Here is a 20850-nt window from a genome sequence, read left to right on the forward strand (position 1 = left end):
GTGAAGTAGTGATTACTTGTGCACATCTCCGGGAATAGGGATTCCAACTCGCACACAAACCAAAAAGCCCTTTTTATAGCGTTTTTGGTCATTCATCAAGCCTCGATACACAGCATTTGGTTTGTATCCGATGGAAAACAATTAACGCTGAAGCTAATTCCCAGAAAAGCCCGTTTATTAACAGTCTCTTTTCTACCATAGATATTTTGCCAGCATTTGACCTAGATATACTGCCTTTGAACTGCACAAGAGAAAATACGAGACGCAGTTATTAGCGCATAGGTTGTAAATAATTGCTATCATTTGACGGGGATCTGTTAGGTTTGGGATGCATAATCAAAAATGCAACATATAAACAACGCCCATTTTCAGCAAGATTTGCACTAATATTTGTCAACGGAAATTATCCGTTCCAAGAAGGGAATGGTTTTCCGAGTGCGACGCTCGGAGAAAACGACTCCAGGAGGAAGAAATGGTGTCCAAGGACAAATATTTAACAATTATTCCACGAGCGCGCGTTGGATATGAGATGATAGATAGCCAACGAGGCGCGAGTGGAATAACTGTTTTATTAAAAAAAAAAACGCGCCCAAGACAGACAAATCTTCTCGACTTTATTTTGTAAGAAGAAACCCGATATTACTATGTACAGATATTAGATTATGGTATATTGACTCATATACCATAATAGCTAAGCCAATATAAAATCTTGAATTCCATTATCCAATGATCCAGTTTTTAATAATAATGGATATGCTTTTTTGCCAAATTGAGGCTATTTTGTTTTTATCCTAGACAATTTTCTTACACAAGACCGCTCATGTTGACAGACCTTTACTTCAACCTCTCAAACGTCAAAGTTATACTTTCGGTGTTCAAAATATTGTTATTCAGTCTTCAAAAAATTTTACCTCTCTTCAATGTTAATTAAGACAGCCCAAATTGCGAAGGGTTTCCAGATCACGGCTGTGAAGTCAGTCTATTTTGGCATGTCTGGGTTCCAATCAGTCTGGGTCTAAAATGCAAAGTTAAGCAAAATGCACTAGGCTCCGAGTAAGGTTAATTATAGCCAACTTGCCAGGTTAGGAAGTTATAGCAGTTCCCATGAGAGCACCCCTTTTCATGTCCGTCATCTTGGATTTTTTTGTATTGGCCTGACCAGTCATGGTTAAGCCACGAAATTTTTCTCACTTATAGAAGAGAGTCTAATATGTTGTTGCTGTAAGTATCAAGTTATTTCATAGCATTTCCAGAGAGTTACGATGTGCGTAAAAAGCTCAAAAAAGGAGAAAGACTTCCAGGAGAGGAGGGGAAATTGACAACGAGGTTATTGCACATTTTTGACGTGGCATTTTAATAAGCAACAACATATTATATACCATTAGAAAGCTCTTTAATAGAGCAACAATTTGGTATATTTTAATAATTTGGATATATCAACAAAGTTGAAATGGTAAATTGGCCACCGTAATGATTACAAAAGCTGACGTTTCGAGCGTTAGCCCTTCGTCGGAGCGAATAGAGGAATTGTGGGTTGTGTGTGCTTTTAAAGGTAGAAAATGGAGCTACGTTATTGGTGGGTGCATGGCAACGAGAAAAACATGAATAAATTAGTGGAATGAAAAGCGTTCATTGATCCCTGTGGGATTGAGACTGCCGGTTTGAAAGATGAGCTTTTGTTCAAGATTTTTACGGCTTTCCGTGCCACCTAAGTGCAAGGAAAGACCGCAGATTGCCATATGTTGCTTAGAATGATTAGGTAAATTAAAATGTCTAGCGACTGGTTTAGATGTGTCCTTGTCATTCCTTTCCACGTCTCGAAGGTGTTCTAGGAATCGGTCACCTAGTCTTCTGCCCGTTTCGCCGATGTATATCTTTTTGCAATAAGTGCAAGTTATGCAATAGATTACATTAGCGGAGGTGCACGTGAAGTGATCGGTGATCTTAATGGATCGTTTAGGTCCCGATATTTTATCAGTGTTGTGAATGAAAGGACACGTTTTGCATCGCGCACGAGCGCATTTAAAAGTGCCTGGTTGCTCATTAGTCTGAAAAGAACTTCTGACCAAAAAATTGCCTAAGTTTTTGTCGCGTTTGAATGAAATGAGCGGAGGCTGCGAAAAGATAGTGCTTGTCTCTGGATCGTTTTGAAGTAATTTGAAGTTTTTAAGAATGATGGATTTAACTGAGTGGTTGTGAGGGTGAAACGTGAGAGTGAATGGAATGCGGTCGGAATCTTCCTTATGCGACGTTTGTAGTGCTGAATGTCGATCGAAAAAGTTCAAAAAATTCATTTCTTTTTTTTTTGCCATATTCGTAAATTACTTATCATGCTAATTACTTTGGCGTAGGTTTAATGAAAAAATGATAAAAGCTGAATTTTTTATGAATTTTTTAATTAAAAAAAAATCCAATATGGCGGACGTAAACAGGGGTCCACTCGTTTGAACAACTGTAACTCTTAAACCCTGCACGGCGTAGGCATGAAATTTGGCACACTAGTATATAAAAAAAGAAACATTTGCAAGCTGTAGATATTATTAGATTTCAATGACACAAAACAGAACTACGATGGTAAGAAGTAGCGCAATGGTTTAAAAATGGATCACTTGCTATGACTGTGACTATAACTTTGAAACCAGTAATGGTTAAACCATGAAATTTTGCTCACTTATAGAAGAGAGTCTAATATATTGTTGCTGTAAGTATCGAGTGATTTTAGGATGAATACTCTTCGCGGAATTCGCGTTGAGAGCGATAAAAAAATGTCTTCTTCATATATAAAAATTGTCCAAAATTCTGTTAAAATTAGGCAGTGAAGATACGGGCCTGTAATTGTTTGGTTTAGTTTCATATCCTTAAATATGGGCGATTTTTCACATCTAATTTTGGCTATATATGTTCCAAGTGATATATACAAATTAAAGATTTCTGCTACGACATGACGTAGAACGTCACTTGCACACTTTAATATCCGAGTAGGGAAGGAGTAGAGGCTGTGTCACTTATTGTTGGGTAATATTTCCAGTCCAATTTCAACCGGAGTGATAGGTTGAAAAAATTAGTACGAGACGCGTGATTTACATTTTCCTAAGAAATCAGTTAAACATTTTGGAGTTGGAGGTAACTGATGAGCTAATTTTTGTCCAACCGTTGCGAAATGCTCATTGAGTATATTAGGCAATATTAGGCTAAAAAATTGTAATATGCAGACCTCTTCTCCCAACCGAATTCTAACAGAGAAATCGAAAACGGTTCTTTATCATCGACCTATCAACAGATCTGCAAGAGTCTTTAGAAATTTTGTCAGTTCACGTTGTAACTTAACCGCTTACAAAGGAAAACGCCAGCTTCCCTTTGGTATAATAACGGCTACACGATGAAAAGAAATGAGAGTTTACGGGGTAGATTTTTACAAAAACTAGGCTTTCCAGCATGTAGTGCCTCGGGTCACGGGCCCCTTTCTCGAAGGCCCCGAACAGTTTTCTCGTTCGGGAAAGCTGTGGCAAAATCCTAAACCTTATTATTACAAGGCTGTTTTATTCACATATTGTTAATATGAACAGAACTTGTCTTGATAAGAGGAGTTTCAGGCGTATTCCCCAGATTGCCTTAAAAACGGCTTTGCGGAACCAAAAATTATCCAGGGCCTCAGTGATCAGTATCAGGGTTCCAAAGAAAATAAAAACCTCAACATTTCGATGGTATATTACAAGGGATAACCACGAGAAACTTTCGTCGGAGACAATATCAGGCTTTGAAACACGAGTTCAATAACGGTTGAAATCTGTTGTAAAGTGCGTCCAACACTTCAAGTGGCTCTCACTGTTCTTGTCAACCCCAAAGGGTTTGTCCATCTTGTTACAACAAAATAAAAGGAACGTTTTTGAAGTGGAATAGACGATTTTAATAATGCTGATATTAAAGTGAACGTGAAATTTACAGTCTACTTGGAAATTGTAGTGAGCCGGGAGGCAGATGCACTGAACAAAATATTGCAAATGTTGCTTGTTTTCCTCCTCGCTGCACCATGTCACCGTTACAGTTAGAAACATTAAAGAAAATGGGAATCAATAAAAGCATTCCGAGACAAAACTAAAAAAAAAAATAGAATTATGGTTAATAAATACAACATATACTTTATTTTCAATATTCAAGACCGATGATCAACCCAGGGAATAGATCGCCCTCAAACAAAAGTAGGGGAGAAACCTTTCCTCAGTATTTGATACAAAATGCCAATAATTGTTGCCGCAACCCTCTCTGCATTGTTTATTATTAATAATTATATTATAATACTTAAAATGTATATAATGCGACTTTCAAACACGCTGAAATAAATAAAAATTCAATACAAGTTCCATACAGCGTACTAGGCTTGTAAATGGAGATATGATCAAGTCTGACTTCTCCTGGCCTAAAAATAAATAAACGATAGATTGCAGTAAGTATCATCATTTAAATCGAGCACTTTCTGGCACGCAACTACAAATCGCTCTAAACGACTTTGATAACCAAGTAATATTTCGGCACCAAGGTCACCATGACGATGACTGTCCACCAAGGCAATAGATTGACCAGCTAGTGGTAAGAAAAGAACGGTCTTTTCGTTGGCTATAAGTATAGCTGCATTTCCGTGGAAGCTATCACACAGTGCTGATAACTGGTGCACTGGAGTTGTGGGAGCATGGTCATCACAAACTCGTCTAGCCAAGGGCGAATGCACGGACACACTCACACATTGTTCTGCGACAGTGGCTGCCTCTGAGGGTGAAAAAAAATGCTGAGGTAGGCTGTGTCGACAGCGGTCATAAAGGCGGTTTCCCACCCTGATTGATGCACAGAGTAACATAACCCACAGAGGAGATAGTTCAAGCGTAGGTTGGAGATCGAGCCGCTCATGCCACACTCCATGAGCAAAGATCAAAGCTATTACACTACAAGCCGAACTGCCGTTTCTGCCGTCGAGCGTTGACTGGCTAATTTCGACAGGAAATTTCCATGAAAATGTATCGCAATGGGGAATTCCTTCACCAAGTACCACAACGTTAATTCCCGCACCTGGTACGTTTTTGTAACTAAAGGTGATTTCATCTTCAGAACAATCGCCAGTGCTGTCGTACGTGCCGTCGTCAACGTCAACGTCATCATCATTTTCTGCACCCTCTTCCAAAGGCAGATATTCCTCGTAGTCACTACCACTTAGTGCAGCTTTGACCTTGGTAGCTGCAGAACAAATCTGACTCTTGCAAAAGGCAATTCCCTTTTTGGTACAACTCAACTTTCCTTCAGGAACCACCACACTCATTGAACTACTTCTGTACTTCATCTCCTAGACACACGAAAAGAAAGAGGGTGTCGCAGAGAGAAATATTGATGCTACGTTACTTTTACATAGTGTGTCTGAATGTTGGTATGGTATGCCATGGACGCAGAGTAGTGTAAAGCAAAGTGTAAGCACATTATTGTAAAAGAGTGCACAATGTATTGCAAAAGAGTACGAAATGTACTGCAATTGTGAAGCAAAGGATAGTGTGAAAACTAAATAAATAAATAAGTACGTACGTAGATAAATAAATAAATAAGTATATAAGTAAACACAAAGATAAAGGTAATTGCATTTTCTTCCATCTCGGGTTGCAAAGATGCTTCGTTGTTGTCGCGTGGTACGTTTGAACTGCTTTTAGGAACTTGACAGGGAAAAAGAACAAGAACGCTTTATCAAGATTATTTTCTATTAACAGCAAACTGTTAATGTTAAGAACAGGAAAGACTAATGGTTATGACATGCTCACGTGCCAACTTATCCTGTAACTCCACAACAATCCTTTCAAGCCGAGGAATAGTAACATCCATGTAGAACGCTACAATGTTTGCCATCTCATTTTTTACGAGAGTAATTTCTTCATCCCATCTCGTGATCACTTCATGTTTTTCAACGATGACTTTCTTGATTCTCATTGGTGTACCTATATGGACGAATGAAAACTGACTTGAATTACAAAAACACAATGCTTCTCAATAACTGGTACCAGTTGTTGGAATGAGATACCACGCAATCTAAGAGAGCTACTCAAAAAGTCTTTCAAAGCTAGAATTAAAAATGAATAACCAAGAATGCTGGACAAAGAAAATTCCTTTCTTATTAAACACGAGATTATTCAAGAACAGGAAACTTTAAGTAATTAAAATCAGTGTCTTCTCTCATTATTCTCCTCTCATTATTCTCCTCTCATTACTCTCCTCTCATTACTCTCCTCTCATTACTCTCCCCTCATTTTGTTTTAGCAATCTTAATATGCAGAAACTATTATAATATTACACGTAACTAAATCTTAATTGTTATTAATGTTATTTAATTGATCTAGTTTTATGCATAAGCAATCAATGGCCCGCCTAGATTAGCATTTACTATTTGCAAAATAACGTTTTAAAAGCAAAGAAAATAAGCGGCTTGTTGTTGTTGCTGTTGTTGTTGTTGTTGTTCTTGATTTTAATGTCCTGCGTGCTCAGGTTAGACAGAAGTAGGAAAAAATGCAACACCTCGGAAGAGACCTGATCTATTAGAAGTTGTGAACAGTTTACTGGTACAATTTTCTTGAGAGGGGCAGTGCTGGAACATAGTGTCTTTCTTAAGACACCAACACAATGACCGTAGCTACTAAGCTACCCCCTATCACAAGTGTGTCATGTTGTATAAAATTAGTAAGTTGTACAATGTACAAGAAAATACTTTATCAATGATAGAATGAAAATATACTTAGAACAAAAATGACAGCTACAAGCTGAAATACTCAACAAAAGAGACAAGTTGAATTGTGTCCGAGATTACTCCCGATGCTGGTTCACAATCAAATGAGGACTGTATATTTCCAAGCTATAAAATGCGTTTATTCGTAGATTCACAGTTCTTTACAATTCCGTTCCGTTCTGATACGTTCTAATTCGTTCTAATTCGTTCTGCCTTAACCTCTTACAACAATGTCTTATATACACAAGGAAATACAAGAATGTTGCGGTTGTAACCGCTAAACTTAGTCTTGACTAGTTACAAGCTTTCTTTGTTTGTTATAATCAAGTACGTGATCTACTTTTAGCCCATATGTGCTACATGCAAATGTCACGCGCAATATGTGACATTACCGCGAGAATTAACGTTGCGTGATACAAAGATTAAAATAAACTATTATTATCGGACACACTCCCCCCCTTGACCTGTCAGGGTCAAGCACAATTTGGTAATCACAGTCAGTCGCACTAATGAAAATATAGCCGATTAGTGATCGAGCATGACTCGTGTTCTCCAACGCGAATCCAGTGCAGCTGCCCGCCGTGGGACTTCCCTCCCCGAAGGGGTTTGTTTGACTGCATTTCCCACCGGGTTTATGTTACCCTCATCAGATTCTCTCGTCACACTACACACCTCTAAAGGATACAATTTCTGCACGGCTCTGTTGACAAAGATGGGTTTTCCCTTAGTGATTAGTTTCAATTTAGCACCTCTTACCTCGCCATCTTTGCCTGCAATCAGCTCTAAAACCTTCCCCATTTTCCAGTTACTCCTCTTCACATTGTCTTCGTGCACTAAGACCACTTCACCTTCACTTACATCGCTTCGACCTTCCTTTTTACCACGGTGATGCTCTCTCAAATCTGTGAGATATTCCTTTCTCCACCGATTCCAAAAATGAATCCTCAACCTTGCGAGGTACCTGAACCTTCTGAGAATGCCTGTCTCACTCTCCTCTTCATCGTTTCTCGCCTCCTCCGGCAAACTTAGCAACCGACGTCCATATATCAGGTGAGATGGTGTGAGCATTTCAGCTCCAACTTCGTCATATTCATACGTCAGGGGACGTGAATTCAAGGTTGCTTCTACTTCGGTCAAGACAGTCAATAATTCGTCTGCATTCAGCTTCGCATTTCCAAGAACCTTTCTGAGGCAACGTTTCGCTGTTCCAACCATTCGTTCGTAGAATCCGCCCCACCAAGGAGCCCGTTCCAAAATAAATTTCCAGTCTATTCGATTGCTCTCTAAGTGTGCCCTCACCTCTTCGTTGTCATACAATCGCTTTATCACCTTCGCGGATGCCTTGAAAGTCTTGGCATTATCTGAAATGATTAAAGATGGAACCCCTCTCCTCGCGACAAATTTTCGTAAGCAACGTACAAACGTAGTCGCCGTAAGGTCAGCAACCAAGTCTAAATGAACCGCTCTCGTTACACAGCAAGTGAACAATGCTAAATAACACTTCGCCATTTCTCCTGTCTGGGACTTGACGAACAACGGACCAGCAAAATCTATACCTACCTTCGAAAACGGTGTGGACTCTCTAACTCTGAAGTCTGGCAGTGCTGCTACAGGTGGGGATTTAAAGGGTTTTCCCTGCGCCTTCTTGCAAGTCACGCACTCCTTCAAAACCTTCTTTACAGCCTGCCTACCCTTCGGCACCCAAAACCGCGACCTCAGCTCTCCAAGTGTTGCCCGTATTCCACTGTGCTGCGTCCTTCGATGACATTCCTCGATCATTAGTTTCGTCAGCTTGTGGTCCCTTGGAATGATAATGGGTTGTTGTGACTCTGGTTCCAAATCCGAATTTTCCAATCTGCCCTTGCATCTCAAGAGTCCACCATGGTCCATCAATTTCAGCTTTGTGGCTAAATCCTCGTAGTTTCTGTTACTCTTAAGTTCATCTTGGGAGGACTTTATCCAAATTCGCTCTGCCTCTGCTATCTCACTCCCACACAGCATACCCTCTCTCTTCTCGGTATCATTTCTAATGCATTGCAAATTAAAAAGAAAACGCTTTACCCATGCGGTTACCCTTAACAACCTCCCGAGTCGGCTAAACGCATTGATTTCAATAACATTCGAGATTCCGAACTTGCTTGTCACGCCAGTCACTGTCACGGTCATCTTCTTTTCTTCATCAATGCTCTGTGGAGTTTCGCAGATCTGTGCCACTGGCCATTCTTCCTTTGGTCCGGACAACCAGGCTGGACCTCTCCACCACAACTTATTTTCCTTCAGCCTGGACGCCAGTTCACCCCTTGAGCCAACGTCAGCAGGATTCTGCTCTCCTGGACAATGCGCCCAGTCTTCCTTTCGCGTTATCCTCAGGATCTCGTTTACTCGCTGGCGCACAAACTGCTTCCACTCACCCCTGTTGTTGATCCACCAGAGCGCTGTCTTACTATCTAGCCACATTCGCGAACCCTTGATCTCTACTTCTTCTTTCAGAGCATTCTGTACAGTCTCCATGAGCTTCGCCAACACTCTCCCTGACATCAATTCTAGTCTCGGTATCGTTTGCGTTTTTAGTGGAGCAACTCTGGTCTTGGAAGTCAGCAACGTTACGGTGAAAGCCCCATATGCCTCACACACGAAGTAAACCACGGCACAATAAGCCTTTTTGCTAGCGTCAGCAAATCCATGCAAGGAACAATTAATCTGGCCCTGGGGGACTCTATAAACACATCTAGGCACGGAGATTTCGTTTACGCCCTTGAGGTCGTCGATCCAGCTAACCCAGCGTTTTTTCTCCTCGTCCTTCAACTCTTCATCCCACTCAACCTTGTTTGAACACAACTCTTGGAACAAGACCTTCACACTGACAAGTATGGGACTTATGATGCCAAGGGGGTCATACATACCTGCTGCAATTTTCAGAATGCTTCTTTTCGTAATAGCCAACCCGTCTGCCTTTTTTGCCAGCGCAAATAATTCAAAATTAAACAAATCCTCGTTACAATTCCACGATAACCCGAGAACCTTTTCGTTTGTCGTTCCCTCTTTTCTCCCCAGCATTTCCTTTGCATAACTTTCGTCGGCGCTCTTAATTTCATTGTTTACATTGGACTCGTCACGCAATTCGCACTGTCGTATTTTCTCTCTCAATTCTTCGCTATTTGTCAACCACTTCCTCAGTTTGAAACCACCAAGCGCGAGCCTTGTCTTCGCCTTGTCATGCAATTCACTGGCGTCTTGGGTGGTCTTGTCACCGGTAACGAGATCGTCAACGTAAAAGCTCCTCTTCATTACACGCACGAACTCTGGGTCGATTTCGGTAAATGCGTCCAAATGGTACTGGAGGGTAGCATTCAGCAAGAAGGGTGAACAATTTACCCCGAAAACAACCCGACAGAACCTGTAAACCACCGGGTCTACTTGTTCACTTTCGACATTGTTTACCCAAAGAAATCTTAAGCAATCCCGGTCACGCAATTTGACCTCAACATTTAGAAAGGCCTTTTCAATGTCGCCGACTAACGCAACGCGCTTTTCCCTGAATCTAATCAAAATATCATATAACAATGGCGACAAAGTGGGTCCCACATGTAAACAATCATTCAACGACACACCCCCTTTGCCTTCCTTTGAAGATGCGTCATAACCACGCGAACCTTTGTTGTTTTGGCTTCATTCCGAATAACTGCGTGGTGTGGCAGATAATGGACTTTGTCAGGCGCTTCTAATTCCGGTACCCTTTCAATAATACCAACTTCCGCTTGTTCTTTGATAATTTCGTCATATGCTTTCAAATTCTCCGGTACGTTTTTCAACCTTTCGATCTGGCCCTTTAGACGCTTCACACTGTTTCGGTAGTTGTTAGGTAAAGGCCCATGTCCCTCTTTCCATGGAAGGCCAACTTCGTATCTTTTCCCGTTAAACGAAATGGCATCTTTCAACGCTTCGTGGACCTCGTTTTCCTCCCTTATTCCTAGGGTTTCGAAATCCCACAATTTCCGAGCGCTATCCTGTAATTCTTGATTCAAAACGTGACCAACGAGATTAACGCTAATTTGCGTGTCATCGCGAAATCCCTTTAGTGGACCCGACAACACCCATCCCAAGCAGGTTTCCACGGCCACGGGTTGATCAACCTCCCCCCTTATGGTTCTCCCCTTTTGGAAACACCACAGATAATCTGCCCCGATCAGTACATCGACCCCAAGAATCTCCTCGTCACGATTGACATCCGAAAACCAAAGCCCTTGCAAATGTGGGTATTCAGTTTTCCTAATCTCGATGTGCTCGTTGCTGATTTGCGCAATGGTGGGGACCTCATACGCCTCGATTTTAATTCCATTCCCCCCCCGGAAAGGAAACACTTGTAGATCATAAACTCCCTTCAATCCGCTATCCTTCGTTTGCTGTCCAAACGTGCTAATTTCGATCCATTCCTTTCCTTTTTCTGATAACCCCGCTGATTGAACCGCTTTAGTTGTTATGAACGATCGATGGCTGCCAGCGTCAAACAACACTCGTACTCTCAAATTCCTTTTGTCACCCTTAATAACCGCTTGCGCGGTTTGTAGGGCGACCCTTCCCACGGTTCCCACGTGAAGAGTGGGGCTGGTGCCCGCTTGCTTATTCTGTAGCGCATCGCTCCCCCCGGTTCCCATAGTGTGGGCGAGCAAAGCATTACCGGCATTGTTGGAATTCAGTGAGTCATTACAATCACCATTGTGGGTGCGACTGAATTGATCCCTATTCGCGCTACCGCCCTTATAACAAATAGAAACGTGATGTTTCCCCTTACAAATACTACAAATTATCTTAGAATTACAATCACGAGAAATATGGCCCTTTCGCGCACAAATAAAACATCTACCGTACTTACGTAACAAAAGCCTCCTGTCCTCTACTGATGTAACATTGTCGCAATCCTGGTGGGCATGTCCGCCCTTACAATACGCACAAAAATCGTTCATTTTTGCTAGCAGAGCGCTAGCAGTGTTCAGTTCTTTTTCCTTGTCCCTTCGTGTGTTCTGGTTCCTTTCCTGCTTGTTCATCGCACAATGTTCCTCTCTAAGTTCCAGTTCGCTTATCAGTTCCTTTAACAAGTCGTCCATTTTCCATTCTGTGTGGTTCTTTCCTCTGGTGATTTGAAGTCTCACCACTTCCGGCAATTTGCCAACAATGGATGGCACAGCAATTCCTTCGTACGTGCTGGCATCGATGCCCAATGCTTTCAGGCCGCGATGGTGAATTTCGATTTGGTCGTAAAGTCTACGAAGGCCTGCCGTGTCCCTGCCGCTGAAAACTGCCGCGACGTTCAACAATTCATTGACATGCGCTCTCTCGATTACAACAGGCTTTCCAAATCTGCTTTTCAACAAATCAACGGCAACTTCGTAGTTGGGTGTTGTGAGCGCAAGTCCAGCAATGGTCGTTTTCGCAGCTCCCCCGACAAGACCACGCAGATACGCAAATTTGTCGACATTTGAAAGGCTCTGGTTTTTGTGAATAGAGCTCTCGTAGCTGTCCCAAAACTCCTGCCATTCTTCTACCTTTCCGTTAAACCGCTTGGCTTCTAGTTTGGGAAGCTTCACTCGCACGTTCTGAGTTGTGGCTGCATCACCGCTCGCATCTGGTGGGCTTTGCTGAGGGCTCAATGGGCTTTCAGGTTTCCGCGTTAGAAGCTCGGTCAGACTCGAAGTTATGGCCTTGATTTCACCCTTCAAATTTCCAGCAATTTGAACTTCTTCAGCGATATCTTCGTCGGTGACGCCCTCCACTTCCACAAGGTTTCTCAAAATTTCTTCGTCTAGCTTTCTTAAGTTCTCGAGCTGCTCTTCAAGCGCTGCTTTGAGTTGCGCGATTCGTAGTCTTGATTCTGCAGTAGGCTGGGCCTCGAGGTAGCCCTTAGCTTCTGGCAAGACTTGACTCACATAAGCCTTGTGTCCACCTCGTGTCTTTCGTTTGGTCTTCACCGCGGCTTCTGCCATGTCCAGTCCTTTTTTGTCTTTCAAAGGCGATCGTTTCAATCAACTCACAGTATCCGGCTCGAAGGACCAAATGTCCGAGATTACTCCCGATGCTGGTTCACAATCAAATGAGGACTGTATATTTCCAAGCTATAAAATGCGTTTATTCGTAGATTCACAGTTCTTTACAATTCCGTTCCGTTCTGATACGTTCTAATTCGTTCTAATTCGTTCTGCCTTAACCTCTTACAACAATGTCTTATATACACAAGGAAATACAAGAATGTTGCGGTTGTAACCGCTAAACTTAGTCTTGACTAGTTACAAGCTTTCTTTGTTTGTTATAATCAAGTACGTGATCTACTTTTAGCCCATATGTGCTACATCCAAATGTCACGCGCAATATGTGACATTACCGCGAGAATTAACGTTGCGTGATACAAAGATTAAAATAAACTATTATTATCGGACAAATTGAGTACTAAGATTCACAAAGTTTACCTGTTGTGTTTCCCCATGGGAAATTCCCCTTCATAACTTCAGAGACAGTAGCTTGCAAAGCTTCATTGCCTTCGTTCTCTTGATTGTACTTATCTATTAGGGAAGACTGCTTATTCTTGTTTGAAGAAATCTTTTGATGAGGTGTGCACGCTGTTTGAACGAGTCTAAATAAGATAAAGCGTGAGTAGAAATGGTAACATAATTTTGTCTGTTTAATAGCTATTTAGCAATAGTAATATTGCATAAATACTGACTTGTGTGTATCGTCTTGACAGACTCTGTGCCATGCCATTGATTTTTCTTTGATTCCAAGCAATAGCATGCTCAGTAATGAGCTCCTCACGATCTAAAAGATATGAACAACTTACCTTTCAGTTGAATGTCTATAACTTCAATTAACTAAAATGAAGTAACTGACTAATTAAGACCTCTAGTTACAAGTCTGAATTTGATTGATTCCAATTTGTCAGTCCTCATTGTTTTGTAATTGCCTTAAGTTGAATGCCAATGGACCTCCATTGTTCATACTGTACCCCTGGATAGGAAAAAATCTACAAAATGTTTTACACCATGTTCACTGCCCACTGTGCCAAACCATGCCGGCAGTCTGCAATCTCAAGTCCTGTCTCATCTAGTTCGGCTGTCTTCCTACCCTTATTAGAAGCAGCCCACCAATGTGATACCTCCCACATATATTGTCTTGTTCCTAGTTGCAGCATTTAATAACTATTAATACTGTAACAGAAAAGTCAAAATTTCATGCAATCCTACCAATATAGAAACTTGTCACAGCTTGCTAAGAGGCTATAAACTTAGTATAAAATGATCAGAATAAAACTGCATATATACACACCTTAGATTTGGACTGCTTTGCATACTTTGTTCATGTGACTATCAACATCCCCCTTGTTGGCAATAAAAAGATCTTCATAATATGATTGCCTCCTTTGTCTGTAGAAGAAAACAATTATAACTGGCTAAAATGTATCATTTTTTTCATGATATAACTGCATATTATTAAAGACAATGGATGATAACAGTTACTATTGTGCCTAACCTAATGATTAAACCTCAACTTTATATATCTTTGCAATATAAATAAACTCAACAAAACACACCAAATTAAAATATAAGTAATGCAATAACCAACAGCCACTTGTATTCAGGCCACTAATAAAAGTAAAATTTACAAATTTGCACCCTTCATTCTATTATACAAGTTTTATGAGCATTGATAAAATGTTGGGTGTTTTTGACATTGTTCTGTGTAGACCTTTCCTCTAGAATAAAACCTACCCTCCAGATGAACTGTAACGATACAGTTTCATATTTCCATCAACATGGCAGGAGTGCTGAAAGATGGAACATGTAGGGCAAATAATCCAGTTGTGACCTTGCAGATGACCCAATTCAAACTGGCAGAATTTCCACCCTTTAAAAGATCTACTAAATGTGCTGTGATTGATGGTTGGTGCCTAAAAAAAAATAGAAATATCAATTTAGGTAGGTCAGTAATAGTAAATACTAGACAAAGTACAGCAGACAGCACAAAAGTAAGATTTCCACCATATTATGTACACAAAAATCTCAAAAAAAAAAAAAACAAACAAGGTATAAAACCTGAAAATTATATTGAAATGTTCTAGCACCAAACTTAAAAGTATGTGAAAAATCTATAGACAATCAGATTATTATGTCAGAGCCAAGAGCAAGTCTTGTAACCCCATACATTTGCTACATTGTCTCTAAAATATTACAATTCAAAGATAGGTGTTAAGCAAGAATGTGTCAGAATACAATTTTGACCATTCAATAGACTACTGTACAAAAAATTATGCAGAAACATAAGTGGAAAATTAAATAAAATTAATTCAACTAAAGAAAAGCATACCCTTCCTTTCATAACTGATACATCCTCAAGTCCATGAATAGAGGAGCTTTCTGATGTCCCAGGCATTCTTTTTTGGATTGAATCCCATAACCTGAATAATTGTTGGTCAAACACATAACTGGTGTCACTGGGACTCCCACACCAAAACCCTGCTTCTACAACATCAATCAGAGACCAGGATAGAATGATACTGTTGCAATTGGAACACTGGATTATGACTTTGTTCAAATCATATCGTCCTGAAAAAGAAATTATTCACTTCATGAATAATGATAACATTAAAGTGCAGTAAAATGGCTTCAACTAGGAATTCCCATAACTATAGGTAATAAATTAAGGTGAAATTAATTAAAATTTTAATAAAATGAGTCTCTTCTTATGATGCATTACAATCTAATTGATTACCAAAAAAGGACATATCAAAAAGTAATTTGAGATAAAGAGCAAGCCATATTACTTTTATTAATTTACTTAATAATTAGATACAGGAAATAAGTAAAAATCCAGGACAGTTTAAGCAAACAGACACTATTACCTTTTTCATTAACGCTTATTAAGAAACCACAAGATGGAACTTGTTGTATGACTCCAGCCTCTTTGCAACTTGAACATTGATCTGGTATATTAGGGACTGGAAAAGACTTATCTAAGGAAAAGAGAGAAGCACAGCTACATTAAAAATGTTGTTTTGCATTGTGATATAACATAATCATCATCATCATAAATTTCTCTAAGAAACCACTTATGACTTTAAAGCTAATTAATACCTGTTGAATGAGTCTCCATCCACCTTTACTTGCTTATGCTAAGTTCAATTTGAATATGCTGGTTTAAAAAAAAATGTATAATTAAGCATATGAAGTGAAAATAATAATTTAAAAAAATGGACACTGTATATTGTGAGATTACCTATTATTTGGTGATAACCTTTTCCATCAACTCCAACAGTTGGTGGAATAGCATGAAAGTACCCATTTACATATGTATCTCTGTCATGAAAAGGCAAAGACTTGTGAACCTTTTCACCGCATGAATGGCACATAAACTGTCTTGGGCACTCCATAAATCGTATACAGACTTTGCCTTCCAAACAAATGCTGTAAATGTCTGGAGAGGGGAAGCCCTCACAGCTAAGGACTGCCTCTATTAGCTACTTAATTTTAATTTTGTCCGTTTTCACTGCATTATTTGCAGTGGGGAAGGACTAGAAAGGAACATAGGAACCATTCGTGCTAGTCCACCCTCCCACCCATCCCACCCCAGGGGAGGACATCCATCACACAGTAATCTCGTGTGTGGGAAATTAACGTCTCCTACCCCTAACCCTGCAGGAGACGGGACCTCCATTTATTCGTCCCTATCCGAGAAGACTAGAATATCTAACCATTTCTTGATGTTATAGAAAGGTAGCAAATTCTTCTCAACTATTTTAAGACCCTGAGTGTTGGTCCGGTCGGGGCTCGAACCCTCGACCTCCCGCACAACAGTCCAGCGCTCTATCCATTGAGCTAACCGGGAGGTCAAATTAGACATCCGTGTTTCCCAAGTTTTGGAAGATGCAATTTGAAATGTGGAAAGAACCTCTTCACATTTCACAAGTGCAGCTTAGAGGTCATCTTCTATGAAACAAAAATAATATTTAGTCACAATGTGCATCAATAGATACTGGCACATTCCAACTCTTCTATTCATGACCATAATTTTTTAAAATAATTTAGCACCCCTTCTTTTAAATGCCAGTTAGTCTGTGATTTCACCAACTTTCTTTCTAACAAAGATTGAGACCTGGCAACATGGAAAATGAAATGTACAACCCTATAAAAAATAAACTCTCTTTCTTTACACTCCCCACTTACTTCATTAAATCAAGTTGTCCCAAGAATGCCTTATTAAATAAGCTTAAGGTGATTCCTCGCATTTTGTGCAACCCTTACTGCGGATAGTTGATAGCATCATTTGCGCATGCTCGTGCACGTACACATTGAAAATATAGTAGATTTGCCTTGATATTGAGATCTATAGATGGATAAAAGGCTACAGCTCACTAATGAGCACAGGGACCCCAATTTTTTCCAGCCATTATTAGCAATTTATCATTACCTTTGCATGAGGAACGATTGATCTCATTAAAGTGATTGATCTACATTAAAGTGGGATGTTGTGAAAAACAGTTGTATTGCAGGTGTTTGGATAAAAGAACATTCTTTCTAGGGGTGTAACGATTAATCGAATTCTCGATTAATCGCGATTATGACCGTTCGGTTTGATTCACGATTATTTGATTCCACGTTTCGATTTTGGTTCGATTTTTTGCATACCTTTCCAAAAGTGCCCTCAGTGAGTCATTATATTGTAAACTTAGAATCCAGATCTCAATAAGATGTTCGTTTTTCATTGACAATCGATCAAAGACGCTAATTTGCAGTTCTTGCGCCATGTTGCTTGGTAAAAATCCCGGGGTAAAAATGTTGCCCCTCTACCACCCCCTGAGAATTTCCAAATAAGGCAAACCATGTGCGTGCTCACAAACATGGCGGACAACACGGCGATGAATGGCCAAGCGATTGTGAATCCGCCTGCTTCTTTTCGATCCGCAGTGTGGAAATATTATGGTTTTCCGACTAAAGACGGAACAACAGACAAGTCTAAAACTATCTGCAAAATTTGCTTCGCAACTTTCAAGTATTGTGCCGGTTCGACTTCAAGCATGAGCGCTCACTTAAAAAGTCAACACAGTATTGATGAAAAGTCAGAAGTGTTGCAGTCAAAGACAGCAAAAACTTCACCGGGTACCAAAAACAGTACTGGAACAGGACAGTCAAAAATTCAGGATGTTATGAAGAATAAGTTGCCGCGGTCGGGCAACAGAGCAACGGCAATAACGAAGTCTATTGGAGTTTTCATTGCAAAGGACATGAGGCCCTATTCAGTTGTGGAAAATAAAGGGTTTCAACACATGATCAACGTTCTGGAGCCAAGGTATGACTTACCAAGCAGAGTTCATTTTTCTGAGAAGGTGATACCTAAACTTTACGAAGAAGTCAAAGCAGAAGTCGAATCAGACCTTAAAAGTGCCGAGTTCGTGGCTTTAACAAGTGATGGATGGACATCTAGATCAACCGAAAGCTACATAACAGTTACCGCACATTTCATCCAAGAATGGAACATTAAAAACTATGTTTTGCAAACAAGAAGAATGGATGTGTCACATACATCGGAAAACTTATCAAATATACTGACTTCAGCTATATCTGAGTGGAATTTACAAAGATATGAACAGAATCCATCTCTGACATCTGACAATGCCAGCAATATAGTGAATGCTGCAAAGCAAGCTGAACTTTCACCACATGTTGGATGTGTGGCCCATACAATCAATCTGGCAACCCAAAAAGGACTTAAGGTATCTCAAATGGACAGGCTTCTTGGAAGGATAAGGCGCATAGCAAGCTTTTTCCATAGGAGCACAACAGCTATGGCAGTTTTGAAATCAAAACAAGCTTTATTGGAATTGCCACAACACAAGTTGATAAATGATGTACCAACTAGGTGGAACTCCTCATATGACATGGTGCAGCGGTTTTTAGAGCAACAGGCAGCAATTGAAGCTGTCCTCTTGACAAAGGATGTCAAGAAAAATGCCAAAGATGTTCATTTCCTGTCAGAAAATGATATCTCTGCAGCAGAGAGTGTCATCAATGTACTGGGACCAATCAAGACCATTACTACTATCCTTTGTGATGAGAAGACGCCTACAGTATCCATGATTCACCCTCTGAAGGAGATGCTGATTCAGCAGTTGAAAGTTTCAGATGATGACATTATGCTTGTTAAAGAAGTAAAAACAGCTATAGCAAAGGATTTGGATGCTAGGTTTGGAAACAACTGTTTGTCTAGTATGTCTACAGATTAAATAATAATTATTATATCCAAATTATAAAGAGTCTTCCCAATAAAGGTTTTTGTTAGAGCTTTCTGTCGCAAATAAACATGCTGCAGTGCTATTTGAGTTGCAAAATGTAGTTTACAAATTGTTCTCATATTCTAGATATACAGACCTTGACACATTGCAGTTTCTGAAGGAGAGTTCCTGTTTAGATCCAAGGTTTAGATCCATGCCATATCTTGATGAAACCGAGAAACTAGATGTCTACACTGCACTTACCTTGAAAGCAGTCTCACTGAATGAGCAACAACAAAATTCAGTTCAGGTTCGTAAAAATTGGAAATTTTTAACAGCCAACATTTACTGCTTGTACTGACGGTACTGAGTTGAGTTACAAACATATTAAATGATAATAGAGTGTTTTTCTGTTCATAGGTGAAGACTGAAGCAGACCAGCCTAGTGCGCAGGGACAGCCACAGCTGCCCAATTTGCCAAGTCTACCAACTCTGGAGGGTGAACATTCAAATTCCAGTGGAGACACAACTGTTGTCCTCACAAGTGATCCCCCACCAGAAAAGAAAAGGAAATCTGCCTTGGATGATCTTTTTGGAGATGTTTTTATAACTAAAGTTCATCCTGGGAAGTCAGTGTTTCAGTTAGTTGAGTCAGAGTTGGCTAATTACAAAGTTGAAGAAACCATGCCTTTGAACTCTAATCCATTGTTGTGGTGGGAAGCAAATGAGCTGAAATATCCCATTTTGTCAAAGTTGGCCAAAAAATATCTATGTGTCCCTGCCACATCAGTGGCCAGTGAGAGGGTTTTCTCTTCTGCAGGGGACATTGTGTCTGCTCAGAGGTCATGTTTGCATAGTGATCATGTAGACAAGTTACTTTTTTTACAGAAAAATATGAGAGTGCACTAGATCTAGATTCTAGAAAGAACTCAAAAAAGAACACTGACAAATTGCATGTTTTTTATTTGTTATTGCATCCTTGAAATAGATTAATAATGTTCCTGTTACTATTGTATCCTCACATTGAGAGTTTAGGGTTGTATGTTGTTACATTGTGTATCATCTTGCAAGAATTAAAAATCATTAATATTTTGCATAATCGAATCGAAATAATCGAAACCGAAAGGCAATAATCGAAATCGAATCGAATCGAAAGAAACATGAATCGTTACACCCCTAATTCTTTCCCCAAAAAAACTTACGCTTGACAATTGATGGTGGTGACATCTCATGACATGTAGGTTATACATCATCATCTCCCAAATCTAAACTCGGATCGCAATCTATAAGGTTTGAGTGAATTAAAACTTGCATGAGCTTTGTTAAGACAACATGGCCAGCAGCTTGTTTGGAACATTGGATTAATCATTCTAGTAAATTTAAGGCGTTTTGACAATTAACTGTATTCGTTAATTTTAGGGGGATATCGCGTTGAAAAAGATAAAAATATTGTAAATTCACCTTCTTCTGTTGCACTGCAGAGCGACGTATTCGTCACCTTTTTTTCGCGAGGCCGATACTTGTGCTTGTATTTCCTCAAACCAGTGGTGTAGTCCCTATCAAATTCCAAATCACTCCGACCTTTTTTCCCTCTTCCGTGATATTTCTTTTTCTCCAAGCAAACTTGTTACCTCGTGTAGCTGAGCATCGAGATCATCTTTGTTCTTGGACGCCTTCTTCGCCGCCATTTTTTACTTTGTGACTTCCGCTACCTTAGTATCTCCAGTCTACCGTTGGACTCACGGTCATCTCGATGTTGAATGATTATACTTCATTTTGTCACATTTGAGAAGTTATGATAATCCTTCATTCGGGGACGAGAGCACAGTACGATACACATCACAAC

The 20850-nt window shown here is 40.0% G+C and overlaps 3 protein-coding genes and 1 pseudogene across 7 annotated transcripts; 1 reads left to right on the top strand and 3 right to left on the bottom strand.

The window, feature by feature from the left end:
• Positions 1–3883: 3883 nt before the first annotated feature.
• Positions 3884–5995, bottom strand: LOC148730177 (uncharacterized). Its single transcript, XM_088760208.1, has 4 exons — positions 5796–5995; positions 5620–5690; positions 5062–5332; positions 3884–4764 (listed from the first exon to the last, which is right to left on the bottom strand). Exons 1-4 carry the CDS (start codon positions 5959–5961, stop codon positions 4418–4420), a joined length of 855 nt encoding a protein of 284 aa, XP_088616334.1. The 5' UTR covers positions 5962–5995; the 3' UTR covers positions 3884–4417.
• Positions 5996–6869: 874 nt separating this feature from the next.
• Positions 6870–12732, bottom strand: LOC148730178 (uncharacterized; annotated as a pseudogene). The gene is made up of 2 exons (XR_016001276.1): positions 8825–12732; positions 6870–8092 (listed from the first exon to the last, which is right to left on the bottom strand). The product of XR_016001276.1 is annotated as an uncharacterized LOC148730178 (transcript).
• A 121-nt stretch (positions 12733–12853) lies between these two features.
• LOC148730179 (uncharacterized) lies at positions 12854–20820 on the bottom strand. 4 transcript variants are annotated; one of them, XR_016001279.1, is made up of 8 exons: positions 20466–20820; positions 15871–15928; positions 15639–15749; positions 15104–15342; positions 14509–14687; positions 14066–14163; positions 13467–13558; positions 12854–13376 (listed from the first exon to the last, which is right to left on the bottom strand). XR_016001279.1 is itself a non-coding variant. In XM_088760209.1 (6 exons), the coding sequence occupies exons 1-5, from the start codon at positions 16164–16166 to the stop codon at positions 14067–14069; spliced, it is 780 nt and encodes a 259-aa protein (XP_088616335.1). In that variant the 5' UTR covers positions 16167–16421; the 3' UTR covers positions 12854–13376; position 14066. The 4 variants fall into 4 exon arrangements, 1 of the variants encoding a protein (XP_088616335.1); XR_016001278.1 differs by lacking the exon at positions 20466–20820 and adding an exon at positions 16013–16154; XR_016001277.1 differs by lacking the exons at positions 15871–15928; positions 20466–20820 and adding an exon at positions 16013–16421.
• On the top strand, positions 17619–20103 carry LOC148730180 (E3 SUMO-protein ligase ZBED1-like). Its single transcript, XM_088760207.1, has 3 exons — positions 17619–18976; positions 19152–19314; positions 19425–20103. Exons 1-3 carry the CDS (start codon positions 17634–17636, stop codon positions 19911–19913), a joined length of 1995 nt encoding a protein of 664 aa, XP_088616333.1. The 5' UTR covers positions 17619–17633; the 3' UTR covers positions 19914–20103.
• Positions 20821–20850: the final 30 nt, after the last annotated feature.

The sequence above is a fragment of the Stylophora pistillata genome, chromosome 5 (assembly GCF_964205215.1).
Source record: "Stylophora pistillata chromosome 5, jaStyPist1.2, whole genome shotgun sequence".
Classification (NCBI taxonomy): domain Eukaryota; kingdom Metazoa; phylum Cnidaria; class Anthozoa; order Scleractinia; family Pocilloporidae; genus Stylophora; species Stylophora pistillata.